General features: G+C 37.1%; 1 protein-coding gene across 1 annotated transcript; it reads right to left on the bottom strand.

Moving 5' to 3' along the window:
* Nucleotides 1-12,797: 12,797 nt before the first annotated feature.
* Nucleotides 12,798-14,524, bottom strand: LOC128218602 (uncharacterized). The gene has a single exon (XM_052926311.1). It carries the CDS (start codon nt 14,517-14,519, stop codon nt 12,927-12,929), a length of 1,593 nt encoding a protein of 530 aa, XP_052782271.1. The 5' UTR covers nt 14,520-14,524; the 3' UTR covers nt 12,798-12,926.
* Between the last annotated feature and the right edge of the window lie 8,411 nt (nt 14,525-22,935).

Genomic DNA, 22,935 nt, shown 5'->3' with positions numbered 1-22,935 from the left:
TTTATGTTGCGGAATCCTTACAATGACCAAGGGTACCATATCGACCAATATCACAGTGTAACTGAGACCTGGCTCTTGGTGAGGCCTTATGTGAATAACTTTTTCGAAAGGCTATTCGAGATAGGGACATACATTTGGTTCTTAATGCGTGTTTAATGTGTGTATATAAGTGTGCCTGTCATAGGCAATTAAATAAATAAATAGGTCCAGCTTTTATTTGTATTTAGGGTTATTACGATGTCTACACCTTATTGTGTGATGGCCGTAAACAACAGTGGACTTTAGTATTTACTTAAGGAATGAATTGCTGGGTTGATGTCATTATCGGGGTATGAACGCAATTGGGCTGGTCAAAGTGTGTGAAGCCCTAAACTGTGGACTCTGCTGTATAATTAACATAAATACACTGTCATATCGGTCATAACATTGACATAACACCTTTGGGTGTGCACCGTCTTCCATGGAATCCCAAAGTATGTTGTTAAACTTATAAAGCCAAAAGGGGGTTGAGGCCTAGGGTACCCTAATAAGATTTGCTATTGCAGTAAGGGGCGGTCCACGATTTGATATTTCCTAGGGATCACAACTTAGTCTTGATCCGTCTACCCCTTGAAGCATAGAATATGCGGCATAAATAAATAAGGAGATTTGAGGGTTCTTACGCTATAATATCGCTATGTCTAAATTCAGTCTTGAACTGTGCACTTTGGTGTAATATTTGTTTATTTATATGGACATAAAACATTAATTTTATGGCGTCACATTGGGAATGTGACGTCTTCCATGTTAGCCGAAAATATGTTAACACCTAAACAAATGCGCGGCTAAAATAATTCTAAAACTGTGCATTTTGTAATACATACACATGACAGAGGCTTGGAACTATCCCGGAATACGGTGAAGATGTTTGCCGTTACATAATGTCGTATCCCGGAGAGCAATGCTGATTTGTGATAAATGCATATTTATATACTTGATGTATGCTTATTAATGACAGGCTTTGATAAATTAAAGCTTCAAATGGCCACATTCAGGAAAGGATACTAACACATTCATAAGTTTACAAAATGTTACCATATTTTTAAATATAATTCATTCAAGAAATATATTGTATATATGTAGCATACGTTTATAGACCTAAACATAAAGATAATGCTACTTATCTTTATCTAAAAGTAAACATATTGGATACTCAACAACACTGCTAAACGAAAAGCCCTCTTTTCCCCTGTAAGTAATCACTGTTTTCTCTCCTGCACCTCTTATACCATCCAAAATGTTACCCCTGTGTACCCTCCGTTAATACGGATGTTCGGTAGCAGTCAATCGTTTAGTCATCATTCGATTGTTCATCGTAAGATGCGAATCGGGGATCCCAAATTTCTATCTATAAGGCATTGAAGGTAAATTTCGGCAATATCTGTCTCTAAAAAATATAAAGCTATTGTTTTTGTTAAACAGGTACTATGTTACGACTGTTTCTTATATAGGGCCAATTTAAATTCGAAACTGTGCTAGAAACACCCTACATTTCAAATCTGAAGCTAAGCTTTAAAGCTGTACTCTCACAGATTGAACGTTTTGACAACTTTTTTTTTGTCTTGGAACGAGAATATTTTTGCGTAAATATCTGCAAACCAATGGTAAAAGACTGCTGACTAAAGATCAGATCGCAGCTTTACATATTTCCGTCCCAAAATTTATGTTTTATGCCTTTTTCTTAAACCGTTAGTAACGGTTTAAGCCATAAAACATTAAATTTGGAATGGAAATATGAAGATCTGCGATCTGATTTTTTGTCAGCAGTCTTTAATCACTGGTAAGCAGATATTTACGCAATATTTTCCAATTCCAAGACAATTTTTTTTTTTAAAAATGGAAAAACGGTAAATCTGTGAGAGGGCAGCTTTAAACCTGATGTCTGCAACCCGGTGTTAATCAATCTCCAACGCAGTGTTCTCAATAATTTACATTTCATTTACCAAAATAACGTTTTTTTCTATTGACACGGGATTTTCATGTTGTGTGCTCAAACACCTTAGCGATGTATATTCATGTGTTCGTTCATTATGCTCAGACCAGAGTTTCCCCAGATCAATGGCCTATGTGAGGTTGAAGTGATTCCAAATTCCTACCACTCTGGCAATATTCATGTTAATTGAACATAAACTCGTGAATGCCTCGAACATGAGCCATCACAGCATATTGAGGCAAAAGGCAATGCTCACATGTTAATGTGCTCAAACCAGACTTTTCCGAATACAATGGTATATTTGAGGTTGAAGAGATTCCAAATGCCGACCACTCTAGCATAGTGGCAAAAGCCATGATAATTTTAAGCAAACGTATCAATGCCTAGAACATGAGCCATGAAAGAGTATTATTATTATCTATAGTTCACATTATAGGCCCTGAACCTAGTTATCATTACACTTTTTCTAAGGACCTCTTAGTCGAATAATCGGGTCAGTCCGTCCCAAATATGGCTTTTGCAGCAGCAAAGTTCAATTTTCGAGCTCTATTATCGGCTATTCAGTACAACAGCTCCAGCGAAATAAATTGATCATAAAGTAGGCCTCGTGGCCTAGTTCATCCCTACACTTATCGTTATGTCCCCTAGGTAAAACTTTTGGGTCAGTTTGTCCCTATCCCGCATAGCCTGCCTAAAATCCTAGGGTATTCACATGTGCCATCACCTAGGGCCAGGTCTCGGCTACACAGTGACATAGGTCCCTATGGTCCCCTTGCTCGTTTCTGCGAGAACGAGCCTTACATGTATGGTAGGGGTCAGTAGGGCTGATATTGCCCATATACGCACAATGTTGGGCTAAGGACGGGGCCAGACTAAAATCCTCGTAGTATTAACAGTTTCCCCGAATGTATCACACCGCCAGGTAACCCTTGGATACAGTGCCATTGGTCCCCTTGCTCGTTTTTAAGGCATCCGCACCATAACAGTGTCTGAATATGGGCCAAATTGGCACGGGGGGTCGAGTTCATGTCCCTATCCCGCATAGCCTGCCTAAAATCCTAGGGTATTCACATGTGCCATCACCTAGGGCCAGGTCTCGGCTACACAGTGACATAGGTCCCTATGGTCCCCTTGCTCGTTTCTGCGAGAACGAGCCTTACATGTATGGTAGGGGTCAGTAGGGCTGATATTGCCCATATACGCACAATGTTGGGCTAAGGACGGGGCCAGACTAAAATCCTCGTAGTATTAACAGTTTCCCCGAATGTATCACACCGCCAGGTAACCCTTGGATACAGTGCCATTGGTCCCCTTGCTCGTTTTTAAGGCATCCGCACCATAACAGTGTCTGAATATGGGCCAAATTGGCACGGGGGGTCGAGTTCATGTCCCTATCCCGCATAGCCTGCCTAAAATCCTAGGGTATTCACATGTGCCATCACCTAGGGCCAGGTCTCGGCTACACAGTGACATAGGTCCCTATGGTCCCCTTGCTCGTTTCTGCGAGAACGAGCCTTACATGTATGGTAGGGGTCAGTAGGGCTGATATTGCCCATATACGCACAATGTTGGGCTAAGGACGGGGCCAGACTAAAATCCTCGTAGTATTAACAGTTTCCCCGAATGTATCACACCGCCAGGTAACCCTTGGATACAGTGCCATTGGTCCCCTTGCTCGTTTTTAAGGCATCCGCACCATAACAGTGTCTGAATATGGGCCAAATTGGCACGGGGGGTCGAGTTCATGTCCCTATCCCGCATAGCCTGCCTAAAATCCTAGGGTATTCACATGTGCCATCACCTAGGGCCAGGTCTCGGCTACACAGTGACATAGGTCCCTATGGTCCCCTTGCTCGTTTCTGCGAGAACGAGCCTTACATGTATGGTAGGGGTCAGTAGGGCTGATATTGCCCATATACGCACAATGTTGGGCTAAGGACGGGGCCAGACTAAAATCCTCGTAGTATTAACAGTTTCCCCGAATGTATCACACCGCCAGGTAACCCTTGGATACAGTGCCATTGGTCCCCTTGCTCGTTTTTAAGGCATCCGCACCATAACAGTGTCTGAATATGGGCCAAATTGGCACGGGGGGTCGAGTTCATGTCCCTATCCCGCATAGCCTGCCTAAAATCCTAGGGTATTCACATGTGCCATCACCTAGGGCCAGGTCTCGGCTACACAGTGACATAGGTCCCTATGGTCCCCTTGCTCGTTTCTGCGAGAACGAGCCTTACATGTATGGTAGGGGTCAGTAGGGCTGATATTGCCCATATACGCACAATGTTGGGCTAAGGACGGGGCCAGACTAAAATCCTCGTAGTATTAACAGTTTCCCCGAATGTATCACACCGCCAGGTAACCCTTGGATACAGTGCCATTGGTCCCCTTGCTCGTTTTTAAGGCATCCGCACCATAACAGTGTCTGAATATGGGCCAAATTGGCACGGGGGGTCGAGTTCATGTCCCTATCCCGCATAGCCTGCCTAAAATCCTAGGGTATTCACATGTGCCATCACCTAGGGCCAGGTCTCGGCTACACAGTGACATAGGTCCCTATGGTCCCCTTGCTCGTTTCTGCGAGAACGAGCCTTACATGTATGGTAGGGGTCAGTAGGGCTGATATTGCCCATATACGCACAATGTTGGGCTAAGGACGGGGCCAGACTAAAATCCTCGTAGTATTAACAGTTTCCCCGAATGTATCACACCGCCAGGTAACCCTTGGATACAGTGCCATTGGTCCCCTTGCTCGTTTTTAAGGCATCCGCACCATAACAGTGTCTGAATATGGGCCAAATTGGCACGGGGGGTCGAGTTCATGTCCCTATCCCGCATAGCCTGCCTAAAATCCTAGGGTATTCACATGTGCCATCACCTAGGGCCAGGTCTCGGCTACACAGTGACATAGGTCCCTATGGTCCCCTTGCTCGTTTCTGCGAGAACGAGCCTTACATGTATGGTAGGGGTCAGTAGGGCTGATATTGCCCATATACGCACAATGTTGGGCTAAGGACGGGGCCAGACTAAAATCCTCGTAGTATTAACAGTTTCCCCGAATGTATCACACCGCCAGGTAACCCTTGGATACAGTGCCATTGGTCCCCTTGCTCGTTTTTAAGGCATCCGCACCATAACAGTGTCTGAATATGGGCCAAATTGGCACGGGGGGTCGAGTTCATGTTCCTATCCCGCATAGCCTGCCTAAAATCCTAGGGTATTCACATGTGCCATCACCTAGGGCCAGGTCTCGGCTACACAGTGACATAGGTCCCTATGGTCCCCTTGCTCGTTTCTGCGAGAACGAGCCTTACATGTATGGTAGGGGTCAGTAGGGCTGATATTGCCCATATACGCACAATGTTGGGCTAAGGACGGGGCCAGACTAAAATCCTCGTAGTATTAACAGTTTCCCCGAATGTATCACACCGCCAGGTAACCCTTGGATACAGTGCCATTGGTCCCCTTGCTCGTTTTTAAGGCATCCGCACCATAACAGTGTCTGAATATGGGCCAAATTGGCACGGGGGGTCGAGTTCATGTCCCTATCCCGCATAGCCTGCCTAAAATCCTAGGGTATTCACATGTGCCATCACCTAGGGCCAGGTCTCGGCTACACAGTGACATAGGTCCCTATGGTCCCCTTGCTCGTTTCTGCGAGAACGAGCCTTACATGTTTCTTCGAGATTAATGCTCTTATTGTATTGATTTTGATGGTGATACGGTGCTAGCACCGCATCCCCGCGGTGATATGGTGATACGGTGCTACGGTGCTAACTTCACGCACATTGATCGAACAGTGCCGTTGCAATGTTTTGATGTCATACACAGATACAATATTTCTTTCCAAGGAAAATACCAAATGTTTCCCTGAAATTTCAAACACGCGAACCCTGATTGCTTCTTTTTGTTAACCACAAAATACCTCACTTCCGTGATACCCTGGAAACAAACACAAATGTAATGTTTAGCCTTGTCCGTTGTTGGCTGAACGCAAAAAAGTATCGGCTTCTCACGGAACGAGAAACAAAACACACAACCAATTTCAGAGTTAAAAACCATAAGTTTTTTGTTAAAATCATCGAGGACCAATATTCTTCCATCTGGTAAACAATCAAATGAAGCAATTGCACAATTCTGAGAAACCAATGGATTTAAATCCACAGATTTGCAACTCAAAATTGCATTGCAGTCAAAAGAGCACTCTGTAAGCTGTAGATCGTCAGAGCTGCTAGAACGCGTTGTGTCTTTTTCTGGACTTTCTTCATTCTTCTCATCAATGGCATCTTCATCTCAACGTTTCTAGACGCGGATCAGGAAAAATCTTGAAGAGTTTAGACGTGTTTCTTTGATGACTTCGTACTTGACTTTCTACTTTCTTCAAATTAGTTTCAGTCCATTTGGAAACTGCCTCTTGCTCCCTCGCGCTCCCGAATTTTTGTGTATCGTTGACAAGTTTTAATTTTGTACTGAGCTCATTTTGTAAATATCTCATCGCGTCAATATCTCCTTCGTTGCTTGCTACTTGAACACTGATCGTAGTGCGAATGTTTTCTTTCAATTCGTCTTTCAGAGTATCTATGCGTTCTTTCATACGCGTTGCATACTGATCACACTCTTCTTCAAGCTTAACTAAGTTTCCATTCAGCATTTTCGTCATTTTAAGACGGGTATCTCCAACTTCATGTATCTCTTTTTGCAATCTATTCGTTTCGCCACACTCTTCAACTGTTTTTTTCAGTTTTTTCAACAGTCAATTCATCAATAGTTTGACACTGTCGATGGGCTTTCGTGAAACATGAATCGCATATGAGTTCATCATGAGTTGAACATTTGTATTCAACAGTTATATCCGGGTGTGTCTTGCATTTTGTCATCGTCTTCATTGAGGTGAAGGAACTCACATCAAAAGGCATATCTTCGTCTTTTAGGATAGTATGGGTTCTGGTTATCTTATTTTTTCTATGATCTCGACTACATGTAGAAGATAGATACTCCACACAATCAACGCAAAACCCAGTTGCCTTTTCTTCCGTTTCATCGAAACGGCACGGGTCACAAAGCTTGCTCTCCATACTTATATGAACTCTCAACTGTACGTTTAGTAACAGATATTTCCCGTTCCCTTCAATTCCTTCGTTAATGTGTAATATGTTTAATCCACATACTTATAAAACTATGGTATTTTATCACTGTCTTAATATTTCCCAAATGAGACTCCAGTCAATAGTCAACTTTGTGCTGATATATTTATATACATGTATCGATAAACTTGATGGCAAATATCTTCCTGCAGTTTGAACTATCTGTTCAGCGCACCGAATTCTGCTGTGTTATCTGATTGTTAATGTGTGTCATACTTGTTATTTCATTACAACTGTTACTTTATAGTGGGCTATTAAACTGTATTTCTGATTCAAAAACGTATCGTATTTCTATGTTTAATTATTAGTCTATACGACTTAAGTATCGTAAAACTAACACGAGACTTCATCATAAACGTAAATTGACTGTCAGACCCTCTCTTTGCTATTATTTGTTATTGAATTAATTTGCATTAAAACACAACTTTCCGTTATTCAAATATGCTCCTGAACAAATTACAATGTAATGATCAGCTGTATTTGCCATCACCTTATTGGTCAAAACTTATTGGTCATCTACAATTTCCTGTATGGTGTGCAATTAGTTTGTAAACGGTCACTCAAACACATGTATTAAACTAAATTTTCCGAAAGAGATAGAGATATTGTTCCGCCGCCGAACAACCCTGCCCTAGTGCGTGCGGTAACATTTCCAGGCTAGAATACTGGTCTTATGACAATATGTTTATGTGGGTTCGATGTGTAGATTCTGCAGGGGTTTCTCTTAGTACGCATAAACCAGAACAAGATGCAACTCAATTCAAGACATTCATTTCCAAGCCGTATTTTAACATTCAGATAGTTACATCATGGTAAGTTATACGGATAAACAAGCATACACATCATATAGTATGAGTATCATCTCCGAGCCCCAGAATCCAGGAATAAGCCTCAAGGTAAGGGGATTTGATTTATAATCAGGTTGGCTATTTATTGCCCAGAATAATATAAATGTATTTCTCCGGATATTTAGTATAATACCTCGCTAACTATGCGGTTCATGCTCGGATGATCCGGGGAATGAGGTTTACGAGAATCGTAGAAAGATGGATGGTTAAAAGATTTATGGAAGATTGACAAACCGTCTCCGGATTTGTGGGGTATATATAGAAAAAGTAGGGGCTCCTGTCAATAAGATGACTTTCACCGGGGAAAAGAATCGAGCACAGCCATTTCCGTCATGCACGGACATTTCCGATTACCACTTCGGCAATTCTGGGTTTAACGAAGAACCCCGAGCATGGAAAATGGCGCTTGATAGGCTAAACTCTAGGTGGGAAAGGTGTGATGATTAAGAGATTGTTTTATCTGTTTGACCGAGAGCTACGGACTTATCCTGGAGTAGGATATACTGTACCTAGTTCTACGATATTTAGAACTGACTGATAACCTTTGTAAACTGGCTTAAGGGAATTTTAGTTATACGGAGAATTGGATATGGGCCGGAGAAGATGGTTATTTTTAGACACAAATATAAACATAGTACATTGTGTACATGTATAATACGATTTGATTATGACAACATGACGAGCGTTGCCTAACAATATGTTTAATAAAGAAGAAAAATCAACACGCTTTATTTCAATTAATAGAATTGTTATTAAATCCACAAGTTCTAGTATTTGTATCGTTTTGTGTCCAAAGAAATATACGACATTCACTTTTTTATCCATAAATAGATTGCCAATTGGTGCTGTTTTGAAAGATTAATAGAATGTTGTATCAACTGTTACTACCACGAATGAAAGTAAGTTATGTGAACTAACGCAGAGTAACATTAAGCAAATTCCAAATAGTGTTTTTTGTTGTTACATCCCTTGTTTAATAAGATTTATATAAATTATTCACATAAACATATTCCTACAATTTCATTTACACAAAAATGCCTCTCGAGTACAATTATCTAATGTGCGAAAGATATTTTTGTCTGAACGCAAGAAACAATTTAGATGTTGTTGTTTGTTGTAGGTTTTGTTATCATGCTAAGTATAGCCATATAAGTCATTCTCCATTATAGGCTGTAGCCTCAAGTGGAGAAAATAATTTCTTTTTCACCGTGTGCGCTATTTTTCTACATAACGATACTTTTGTGATTTCCGACAATTTTAGTACATGTATCTTTGTCTGTATTGATATAAGTTGTTTATACCATATCGATGTGTTAATGATATAAATTAGGAGAGTCTTACTATTAGCTATGAGCTATCTCATCAATCCTTTTGCCTATATACTTGTAATATGCTGATATATTAACATCGTTTGAATAAATACTGCTTTAACCAACGGTATATTGTGACAAAGCACACATTTATAAAGAACGGAAGTATCTCAAATAAGTGTTATTTGCACAATTCAGGGGTCATAGTTGTCAATTGACTTAAGGAATATGTCTGATTTTAAAACTGGGGTATATATTCTGCCCATACACATTGGTTTACAATTTCGGGTATGCCTTTACATAATTTATCAAAGTCACCATAAAAGTTGTGTAGTTTAAGCAATTTATGGGAAATAAGTCTGAAATGACACGCTATGTTTGATGATGATGATATGACAAAAGCTTTTCGAGTTACAGCTCAGACAACATACCATTTGTTGGATATTATCAATTCAAGGGCCATAAAACTGAAGTATCTTGGACGAAGTTATCATTGTTTTGATAATCTTGTGCTACTAATCTGACGTACAGTTTCTGTTTCAGTGTATCACACTGTATCTGCATGACAAATGTAAATATGTAACTTGTGTTAAATAGTATCTAGGCTACAAAACAGCTACAAATTTTCGATGTGTTAGTGTTGAAGTGACACACACTTGCGCATGAACTCGTGCAGAATCCAAAAAATAATTTAAAACAAGAGGACATGCTATTTAATCTCTATGATCAGCGTCCGCTTGGAAATTATATCGTTAGATAAAAAAAAACCTTACAATTTTCTAACTCGAATATGATTCAAACTTAATATGGGCTTAGCGTGGATTTTTTAAATTCAACAGTTCTACCCAGATGTACTTTGCCTTTTGTCATCGTTTTTATAGAGGTGAAATAACTCTCTTTAGAAAGAAGGTCTTCGTCGTTAAGGTTCGTATTGGTTCTTGTTATCTTTTTTTCTCTATGACCTCGAATACAAGTTGACATCGATACTCCACACATTTAACGCAAAACCCTGTTGATTCCTCTTCTGTTTCGTCGAAAGCGCATGATTCACAATGTTTGTTTTCCAGACTTATCAATTCTAAACAATTTCAACTATCATAAACACGTCATACTATATCATTTTTAGCTTTAAACGACGTTTAATCCATTTACAAAGTTCGATATTGAATTACTGTTTTAATATTACCTTAATGTTCAAAGTCCAGTGAATATGTTCACAACTACAATGTTATTTTAAGACGTCCCTGCTGATAAAGTTTACGATGTCTTATTGTCTGCAGTATGAAATGCATGTAGGTGCAACTCAAAAATGTGCTATTAACGTTTCTTTTCTATTTAAATACATCCCATATTTCAATGATTTACTGATGCGATGATGCGCTCAGAAATATATATATTAAGTTCCATTACACGCTGATGGTGCAACTATGTCCTCTTTACAATCAATATTAGTGTTACATTCAATGTCGACGTAACATCAAATGGCTGCGTAACATCCAATGTCTGTGTTACAACCAATGTCTGTTTTACATCCAATGTCTATGTTACTTCCAATGTATGTGTTATATTCAATGTCAGTGTAACATCCAATGTCCGTGTTACTTCCAATGTATGTGATATATTCAATGTATGTGTTACACCAAATTCCTGCTTTCAACCCAATGTCTGTGTTACATTCAATGTCTGTGTTATATTCAATGTCTGTGTTACATACAATGTCTGTGTTAATTCCAATGTATGCGTTACATTTAATGACTGTGTTACATACAAGTCTGTGTTACATCCAATGTATGTGGCACATACAAGTCTTGGTTATATAAAGTTTGCGTTGATAACAAGTCCGTGTCATATACAAGTTGAATTTACATACAATGTCTGTGTCACATACAAGTTTGTGTCACATACATGTCTATGTCACATATAAGTCTGTCTTACATACAAGTCTGTGTTACATACAAATCGGTGTTGAAACCAATGTCTATGATACATGCAATGTCTGTGTATCTTTCAATGCCTGTGTTACATTTGATGTAATGTCTGTCTTGTATCCAATGTCTGTGTTACATCCAACGTGTGCGGTACATACGTTTTGATACTCACCAATGGGATATTTTGGCGATCATCTTGGATGGCATTTTGAAGTGATTTTGTCTGTAATGCTGGAAGAATGCTTTAACTAATATTTAATGAATCAAAATAATAACATTTATTTTGACCGCTATCTTGAATAACTCGTTTTCACTGAAGGCGGCGCGACGCAATGATTTGGATCCTTGTATTAGAGGGTATATGCAAACACATTTTCTATATCCCGCCATGCAAAGTTTAACGTCCGCTGCATTGATGTATGTGTTGTGTGCAATGGATTAGCTATGAAACCGAATAGTTGACAAACAAAAGGCACAGACGGAGATTGACTTTAGTTTCTTTTAACATTATTTGATCAAAACTACTTTTAGCACAACTTTATAGATATTATCTGATTTTAAACGGCCAAACGTTATCTAAATAGGCCACTTAATAATCATTTAGTTACTTATGTTACCTCTCAAGACAATGTTAACATGATAAATGTAAAAAAATAACACCTGTTGGACATATTTTGTTCTAAGCGACTTAATAACCAATACTTTTCGGGGATGTTTTTCAACTGACAAATACCAGTACATGTACTGATTTTCAGAAAAAGTGCCAAAAAATACGGCCATAATATTTAATCTCTTTGGTGAGCGTTCTCTTTTGCATTACATTTGAGATGATTTAAAATAACAAATGTTTCTCTTATGCAATTATGTTTCATATTTGCTATAAGCTTGATATTGAATCTCCTAGTGAACATTGTTTTAAGCGTAAACATCTCATCTTACTGTACATATTTTATCATGAAAGCAACTTTGTTTTGATTCCCAAGTGACTAAACTATTGATTAAAACAATAACGTGGCGGACACTGAAACTCAAATGATTTGTTCTTAATAAAGCAATGTCCGCTGCTGGCGAGCTTTGACTGGATATCGAATTAAGGCACTTACAATATCTAAAGGAGTAGATCATGAATCATTATAAAAACCATGAAAATGGACATAATTCACAATACAATGAAAGTGATGAACCACTTGAGTAGTAAATTGAGTTTTTCAGAACGAGACCCGAAAGGTAGATTTTTACTCTTTATTTTTTTTTTATTAAATTATTCTCAAACAAATGTAAAATGCAAACTAAAGTGTGTTGTTCAGTGGTTCGTGCATGCACAGTTGGTTTAGAGACATTTTGCGCAAATTCTAAGATATTGGCTCCTGGCCTTCCATCTTATTATTTAGAAGACTGAAAATTAACAATGAATATAACTATAAAATAAACGTTAGTTTCACCTTTCTATATGTAAATATCACTCTAAAATTTTCAGATTAGCATGACACACTGTTTATCCCTTCACACAATATATCATTTCAAGAGTTAATTCTTTTATCGTTACAAAGAGTATTTTGTGGATTAATATGTTCAATCGTTAAGACATCAATAATAAACGTTTTCTTTACACAGAGCATATATGAATATTTTCCCCACATAAATGAAGATCATTATTCCATTTCGTTTGAAAAATTCACTAGAAATACGAGCACTTTCTCATTTAAAGTAAATAAACACAAATTTTAATTCAAAGAAAGAGTGAAGGCGTGAATTACTGGTGATCCCCTGCATCCAACAAATAATCGATTGCTTTTTTTGTCATAACAAATAGCAACCGGCTGTTCAATGTTTTCAATGATAACTTTTCTCTTGGACTTATCATTCAGTGAGATATCGTACACACAGTTCATCTTTCTACAGCATACATAGACACTTTTTCCATCAACAGTAACATCTGTTGGTTCTCCACTATCTAGATCAACGTACCAGTCCTTTGGAGAAAATAACTCTTTGGACTTGTTGATACCATACATAGATACATAATTTCTCCTTAAGATAAATATTACCGACTCTTTAGACTTATCAAACACGCGAATTTTCCGTGCTTGTCGTGTGAAATTTGAGGTGCCAACTATTTCGTTAGTCATCTTCCTAATTTCTATATTATCAACGTAAAATATGCAAGCACTTTCTCGGTTATAGAGAATGACTGTCTGATATCCAAGTGGAGAGACACTCACAGGTTGGAGTCTTGAAAAGAACCGATGATCAAATGTTAACTTATCTTTGTTAACCACAAAATACCTGACTTCAGTGATGCCCTGAAAGCAAACGCATACGTAATGTCTTGATTTATCCGCTGTTGGCTGAACGCAAAAGTTAATCGGTTTCTCACGAAATGAGAAACAAAATAAACAACCAATTTCAGAATTAAAAACCATAAGCCTTCTGTTCAAATCATCAAGGACCAATATTCTTCCATCTGGTAAACAATCTAATGAAGCAATGGCATATCTCTGAGCAACCAGTGTATTGAAGTCCACTGATTTACAACTCAAAATTGCATTGCGGTCAAAAGAATACCCTGTAACGTGTAGACCATCTAAACTGCTTGAACGAGTTGTATCTTTTTTTGGACGTTTTTCATCAATGACTTCTTCGCTCAAACAACTTGCGATTTCTTGTTCATACACAACTGTTATCTCTTCTTTGTTCAATTCATGTATTTGACCTAAGTCACTCAACGTTTCAAGATGCGGATCAGGCAACATCTTGTAGAGTTTAGACGTCTTCCTTTGAAAACTTTGTACTTGACATTCTACTTCCTTCAAATTGTTTTCAGTCCATCTGGATATTGCCTCTTGCTCGCTCGCGCTCCCATACTTCTGTGTATCGTTGATAAGTTTTAGTTTTGTGCTTAGCTCATTTTGTAAAGAACTCATCGCGTCAATATCTCCTTCGTAACTTGCCACTTGATCGCCGATCGTACTGCGAATGTTTCCTTTCAATTTGATATTCAGAGTATCTATGCGTTCTTTCATACCCTCAGCATACTGATCACAATCTTTTTCAAGCTTAACTAAATTTCCATCCAGCATTTTCTTCATTTTAAGACGGGTATCTCCAACTTCATGTATCTCCTTTTGCAATCGTTTCGTTTGTTGGGCCACACTCTCCAACTGTTTTTCAGTTTTTTCAACAGTCATTTCATCAATAGTTTGACACTGTCTGTGAGCTTTCGCGAAACAAGAAACGCATATTAGTTCATCATGAGTTGAACATTTGTATTCAACAGTCCTGTCTGGATGTACCTTGCATTTTGTCATCGTCTTCATTGAGGCGAAGGAACTCACATCTGAAGGCAGATCCTTGTCTTTAAGGATCGTATGGGTTCTGGTTATCTTATTTTTTCTATGATCTCGACTACATGTTGAGCAAAGATATTCCACACAATCAACGCAAAACCCAGTTGCCTTCCCTTCCGTTTCATCGAAACGGCACGGGTCACAAAGCTTGCTCTCCATACTATCAACTCTCAACTGTTTGTTCGTTTATAAACAAATATTTCCTTTTCCCTTCAATTTCTTCATTAATGTGTAACATCGAAGTTTAATCCACATAATTACAAAACTTTGGTATTTTTTCACTGTCTTAATATATCCAAAATTAAACTTCAGTCTATATTGTCATCAACTTCGTGCATATACATTTAAACTATCGATAACCTTGATGGCATTTTTTACCTGCAGTATAAACTATTTGTACAGCGCACCGCATCTTGCTGTGTTATCTAATGTTTAATGTGGGTCATACTTGTTATTTCTCCCACCTCAGATAAGTAGATCCATTAATTTAAACATGCTATAAATTCTTATCTTGCCCACGGGCGAAGATAAATTGCCCGTATGGAACTTCTTTTAATAGTCACCACATTGTAATTACCTCCCTTGTTGAAGACTTTTGTCTGTAGCGCATCATGGAAACATTGTCTTGTGGCAATATTTAGAACGCTAGTTAATTAGTTCTCGCTTCAAATGTCACCAGAAAACAGTTTTCACACACCTTTCAAGAAATAATGTTTCACTCTTCTTAGAACTATTTAAAGACCGATCAGACCATTTACATACTCTGAATCACTGCGCGAATATCCATGACAACCACGAATTATCGCATATCCGTACGCAATTATTTTCACTAAGCACAAAAGAGTTCCAGCAAAAAATTACATTTTTACTTAATTTTGTTTAACTGAGGTGGGAGAATAAGCAGCTACCATAGCCCCTCGTGTAAGATAGGTTCATCCCGACCCTCGCGCAGGGTCTTTTGCGGAAACTCGGTAAACCTCGTTTCCGCAAAACACCTACGCTCGGGTCGGAATGAACCTATCTTACACGAGCGGCCATGGAAGATACTTATAATCTTCCCAGCGAGCCGGAAGTTTTAAGGTAAAATATTATGAAACAGCAAATTGGTTTAAATGAAATTAGCAAACTTTCAATCATAGAACGGCTAAAAAATTAAACACCAAATATTTTTTCGTCTCTTTCGCATTTAATGTGAATATTTCCATTCTTAAATATTTAACAATATATGAACTATGGAAGAAGTATGAAGTTCTTGTACGCTCAAGTCATGGTTGACTTTTTGGTATCTGTTTGTTTTGTCATTTTTATAGTCAAAACCAGTGTCGTAAAACTTACCTCAGACTTCATTAAAAATATACATTAACTGACCCTCTCTTTGCTATTATTTTTTATTTGAATTATTTTGCATTAAAACACAACTTTCTGTTGCTTAAATATTCTCTTGAACAAATAAAATTGTAATGATCAGCTTTATTTGCCATCACCTTATTGGTCATCTTCATTTTTTCTACATTATGTACGGTGTGCAATCAGTTTGTACACTGACACTCTAACACATGTTAATTTTAAACTAATTTTCAGGAATGATAGATATATGTTTAACAAAAATGAAAAATCAACACGCTTTATTTCAAATTAAAGTATTGTGATTAAACAAGTTCTAGGATTCTTATCATTTTGTGTCCAAAGAAATATACGACACGTACTTTCTTGTCCAAAAATACATTGTCTATTGGTGCCGTTTTATAGCATAGGTAGTATGTTGTATCAACTGTTACTACTACGAATGAAAGTAAGTTATGTGAACTAACACAGGGGAGATACATTGATTAAACTTCAAATAGTGTTATTTGCTGTTACATCCCTTGTATTATAAGATTTATATCAATTATTCAGATAAATATATTCCTACAATTTCGTTTACACAAAATGCTTCTCGAATACGATTATCTTATGTGCTATAGACGTTTATGTCTGAACGCAATAAACGCTTTAGTTGTTGTTGTTGTTGTCTTCGTTATTGGTATTCTTGTAGTCATTGTCATCATGCTAAGTAGAGCAATATAAGTCATTCTCCATTATAGGTTGCAGCCTCAAGTGGAGAAAAAATGATGTCGTTAAATCCATGGAAAGGACGTGAAATCAATCAACTCGAACATGACTTTATGAAAGATGAAATAATGATGACAAGACCCGTAGCCGACAGTTCAACGAATCCTACGTTTAAAGGCTTAATATAAGACATATACATAGATGGGAACAATGTATAAAGATACAATATGAGATAAATCTAAGATTTACTTTGAGTATTTGGCATACATAAAACATTCAATGCAGAGCAGAAAGAATACACAAAACCATCCGATTTTCATGAACGTAAATGTATAAAGCACCAAATCACAATTAACTTCATTATATTTCAATAGTTATGGCGCAACATTTCCTTTTCGTCTTTCTCGAAATGGCAATGATTTATACCTTATATTCATTTCAAACCGGATGCAATAAAGAAGCATAATAAATGAAACATCAAACCAATAATCAAAAGCGCCAAATATCGCACAATACGCCCATTCTGCTTTCAGGACATTTGATGATTACTGGTGTACATTTGCCAAATGAAGAGGACATACACTGTCAAAAGTGTAATGTTCTGTCAACTCAAAAAGAATAACTCTGGTATGTCGGGAAATTTTTGGCTAGTTATTGAACTTGATCTAGGTATTATGACCATACACATTGTGGCCAGGTTTTGTGATGGTCAGAGTATATTTTTAAAGTTAGAAAGCGGGCACTTTCAACTCTTTATTTTTCATCAATTCAAGGGCCATACTTTTGGATCAACTTGCTCTTTCCTACTTGTTATCGAACTGATCTGGTATATTATTGTGACCATGTTGTGTGTACATTTGCCGAAGTTAGACAACGGGCACTGTCAATTCTGTAAAAAAATGTCAAAGGACCGAAGCTCTAAAGTAACTCTGACTTTCCTGGTGGAGTCAGGTGATTGTCGGAGTACATTTCCAGTACAGTTAGAGAGCGTACATCTTTTGTTGATGTCGTCACCTGTTCCATTAATGTGTTTATTACATGACTATTATTATGACTAGCGTATATAAATGCTTTGCATCAGCAGCACAGAATAAACCTGATGAACAACTGATTGGCAAGGTAACTTTTAAAAGATCAGTACAAGTAAGTATTCTATTCAATTATTGCTATGAAAATATGCATCATAGATCCTTAAGTAACCTCATGTGTACCAAGTAACCTCATAAACATACTGTTACCTCATGACATACTTATAATGTAAAACAAATCCTCGAATTACCAAGACAGATTTATAGTAATGAGAAACCTTTCGTCATATTGAAAGCTGCACTCTCACAGATTGAACGTTTCGACAACTTTTTTGTCTTGAAACGAGACGATTTATGCGAAAATGCATGGACACCAATGGTATAAGACTGTTGACAAGAATCAGATCGCAGAGTTTCATATTTAAGATCAAAAAATGATGTTTTATGCATTTTTTCTTAAACCGTTAGTATCGCTTTTAGCCATAAAACATTAATTTTCGAACGGAAATATGAAAATATTCGATCTGATCTTTTGACCGCAGTACGTCTTTGATCACTGGTTTGCAGATATTTATGCAAAAAATGGTTTATTTCAAGAAAAAAAAAGAACTTTATCAAAACGCTAAATCAGTGAGAGTGCAGCTTTGAATATATCAATCATAAATTAAAAAAAATGAAAATAGCCACACGTCCATTTAACTACTAAACGATATAATGTTAAGGGAGATCAATGCGCATGGGATTATAAAACATGAGAATTCTTATAACTTAACCTTGTACTACAACAGTTACTTCCCTTAGTTCCAGACATTCATTGATCTTTTACACTTTTCTCATGCGAAGCTGTCATGATACGATATCTTGTAAGGCCATCAATTTTCCAAGGAATATGACGTAGTCTAGTCCCTAGAGGTATTTGTGTGCATTTTTTGTCCAGAGCGTTTCTTGGTATATTTGTGTCGGGGGATGTCTGAAGTCCATTTTTAGCGAGGGTGGACAGCTGGCATCCCCCAGTCCTTAGCCCATGACTAGTCTTACAGTATTTATCATAACTATTTAACATAAACATTTATTGACTTAAATGTTTAAAGTAAGTTATATACATATGCATTCTAACACACTGACCATCAAGGTCAGCAAAGGTCAAGGTCAAGGTCATTTCAAGGTCGAATTGTGAAAAAGTGCTAAACTATCAGTTATTTACCTCAAATTGTTTTTAATCATTTGCAAACTAATGCAACATTGCATTTAAAGAGCATATTTAAATAATATGTTATCATTTCCCATCATAATATTACAAAAGAGAACCGCATAAGATATTCTGGTAAGATACACCAGACTATTACGTACCACCTACCTATATGGACTTTTCTGAACAATTTCTAATTGTAACTTTAATCAACAAACAATATTCATTTAAGTTTCTTTTGGCAATTAAATGATTTTATTTAATATATGTAAACATCAATAATTAAAATTCTTATAAATGAATGATCTGTGGCCATGTATCTTGTATGAAGCATTTAACTTGAGAATAAAATACTGTTAAGGTCCTTTAAAGGTTATACACCACCTGTATTGGCATTAATAGTTTAGTGACAATCAGTGGATTTTGGGGAAGACTGGAAACGAAAGTAAAACAAACAATGGTATATACCCAAATGTTTGGCAAAGTTTCAAGTTTATGGAGCTGGTGTGATTAATTGCGAACACGTGTTGAGGATCGAGAAATCCAAGATGGCGCCCAAGATGGCCGCCATTACTTGCAATTTCAGTTAAAACATTATATTGGAATGCGGCAATAATCAATAAAATATAGGGATGAATATTCACATGAATATATTACTTCTCCTATAATGAATTTAAATTCACACGTACCATTGACCACATCAAGGTCAAGATCAATGTCTTTCAAGGTCAATGTATGAAAAATACCTTACAATTTGAAAATATTTTTTTTGTGGCAGGAATGTAAATTGTATGTTCCCTCATTAAAAAAAAATATTTTAGGGTTAACTTTTCAGATGATTTCTTAAAGCTGCACTCTCACAGATTGTCAGATTCGACACTTTTCATAAGAAAAATGTCCCAGAATCGGCTCATTTTGGCATCAATGCCTTCGTTTACTGCCGAAAATTTCATTTACGCAGAAATTGGCTCATTCAAAGAAAAAAATAAAAAAAGTTGTCAAAACGATAAATCTGTGAGAGTGCAGCTTTCAATGCCATTAAAACGTGCCGAAGGTTGTCGAAAGGTTGTTATAGCAATAGTTGTATAGCAAATTTTGCTAGCCTAAGTGGGTGACACTCGAAAGTGCAACCACTCGGGATGTATCTTTTATACAATGTGCTTTTTGTTAGCATACAATACTGACTGCAAAAAATGTTATTAATTAATTTGAATTTGATTTCACAAGATGTTGTAGAAACGTTTTGGGCTCTTTAGTTTAACAGTGAACCATTTTAAGTTGTTGTGAAAGCAGCTAGGCGTGGTGTGAGCCTATTACATGTTAAAAAAACTGGCTGCTCCAAAGAGGTTTTTATATGACATTGTTACTGTTTAAGTAATGCATCTTAGGGAATAGAGGATAACTGTTTTGTAATGAACTTCATAATATTGATATACATAGCAATTCAAAATAAAGGGCTAAATGATTATTTGAATTTTAAAATACGAATATAAACAATATCAACTGTGTTATTTATAGCATTTAGAATCATATATCATCTCTTTTTCCATTGGGTGTCTTTTTAGTCTTTTCAGAGTTCAGTTGGTAGACTCCTTCTTTAAGGATTTCATAATATTGCGAAACGGACTATTACTTAAATATTGATGTTAAAAATTGAAGATAATTATTATTGGATTTATTAAGATAATGTTAGCCATATGCTGAACAGTAAAAGTTGGAAAGGTATAATATGTTCTTTATTGCTGTAAAAGTTAGGTTTCTCAATGTGGCAAAACCTTCAGTCTAATACAAATCAAAGTCAAATCGCTCAAAGGATTATCGACGAGAATAAATTTAATAAAAATAACTTAAAGTCCGCAACACTATATGTGTACGACTAAGGTTGCTCAAATATTTATTATAACTTAATTGCAAAGCAAATCATATAAACTTGTAGCATAATCATGTCAATCCGTACTAAATCGTCATAAAATTAAAGCCACGGTTAACCAATGTCCTTTACGACATGTGTTATATCTTGGAACCAAAGAGAATCAACAAAACTTAAGAGTTTTACTATACCTTCCCGAGCTGGAAAATACCAGGTAGTATCATACTACCACAGAGAATATACTACAATTAGGGCATACCAAATTGCTATTATGTTTAGCGCAAACCCTTAGTACGAAAAACTAACTAGCTATTAAAAAACAAACGAACCCCCTTAAAGAAACGAACACTAAATAAGGGACATCCTGTGCCGAACATAGACACCAGAGCCTCCTTAGTACATTCTGGACCATACTCCAAAGTACAAAGTATGAAGCATGGTTTTTGCACTTGTGTTCAGTGGTCGGAATTATAGTAAAAGGGAATAAACTACTCGGCAAAATCGTCGATCATGTAAAATGTGTTTGTTTTTTCCGATCGGGAACCCAAGACATATCCGTCCACGGACGATAAACATAGGAAGGATTTGGTATGGCCATACCCATGCCTATCCAATGCCCTAAAGATTGTCCGTTTGAGTTACGACTTCCCGAATACTTCGCTACGTTTTGTAAAACACGAGCACATTTATTTTACGGTTCCAGTGCAAGTCTTCAGGAATCGTGCAAGTTCATTATCAGGAAGGATAAAAATGTTTTGAAGGCCATTTTGAATATAAGTGACCTTTAGTACTTACATCACATACAATTACACATTTTCGTCACTGTTTAACTTAATATGGACTGATTTTCTTCTGCATGCCAATATGCATACACATTATTGTACGAATATTGTACATTTAAACTGACTGGCGGCCATTTTGCCGCCATCTTGAACATCTCGTTTTCACTCATGTTGTCACGCGACCATCATTTTGATTCTTGTATAATAGGGCTAAGCCAACCAAAATATGCAAACACATTTTCTATATCCCGCCATGTAAAGTTCAACGTCCGCTGCATTGATGTTTGTGTTGCGTGGGTTAGCTATGAACATAAATAATTCATAAACAACTGGCACAGACTGCGATTGACTTTAACTGTTCATATCCTTATTTGATCAAAACTGTGACCACTGTTAGCACAACTTTATACCTGTTTTTAGCAAAACGGTCAACAGATATCTTAATAGGCTACTAAATTGTCAGTCAGTTACTTCAATTACTTCTCAAGAGAATGTGCCATGACGAATGTTTATAGTATACATCTGTTGGGCGGAATTTAGTTTTAGCGACTTAACAACCAAGGCTTGTCGGATGTTGTTTTAACTGACAAATACCAGTTCATGTACTGAGATGGGTTCAGAAAATGTGCCGACAAAATACGGCCATAACATTTATTCTCTTTGGCATTCCATTTGATATGTTTTAAAACGTTTCTCTTATGCGAATTTGATTCTAACTATATGCTTGGCATGTAATCTCTAAGTGAACGTTGCTTCAAGTGTAAACATCTCATCTTACTCTACAGCGTGTAACTCGAGTGCAACTTTGCTTTAATACCCTAGTCAGGGGCGTAGCTAGGGCCTTAAAAACCTTAGGCCCGATGATTCTATGTGAGGGGACTTTTATATGCAAATTAGACACACTTAATTATTCTTGCACTGATTACCATTAAATCAAGTAGTTTAAATAAACACCAAACTTGCTTTGGTTCAAATAAAACAAACTATTGAGTTGTTCAAAGTGTTTGAGTAGCTATGATTGGTAGTTTTTATTGCATTTCTGGGTTATCTCAATTTTGTCATTTTTCAAAAAGTTTGTAGGCCCAGGCCTACAAGGCCTATAATATGTAGCTACGCCACTGCTAGTTACTAAGTTATTGGTTTATAAAAGTACAATAACGAGGCATGCACTGAAACTCATAGGATTCGTTCTAAATAAAGCAATGTCCTACTGGCGAGGTTTGACAGGATATCGAATTATAAACACTTCAAATCTTTAAAGGGGTAGATAATGAGTCATGATAAAACCCATGGAAATGGACTGAATTCACTATACAATCAAAGTGACGAACCACTTTGAGCCGTATCATTGAATGTATAAGAGCGAGACCCGAAGAGTAGATTTTTACTCTTTACATTTTTGTTTAAATGATTGTAAAACAAAAGTAGAATGCAGGTTTAAATCTAAATGTACATTCAACAAACC

Source organism: Mya arenaria, chromosome 14 (genome assembly GCF_026914265.1).
Source record: "Mya arenaria isolate MELC-2E11 chromosome 14, ASM2691426v1".
NCBI lineage: Eukaryota > Metazoa > Mollusca > Bivalvia > Myida > Myidae > Mya > Mya arenaria.
The sequence above is the reverse complement of the archived record's forward strand: the minus strand, read 5'-3'. Positions and strand labels throughout refer to the sequence as shown.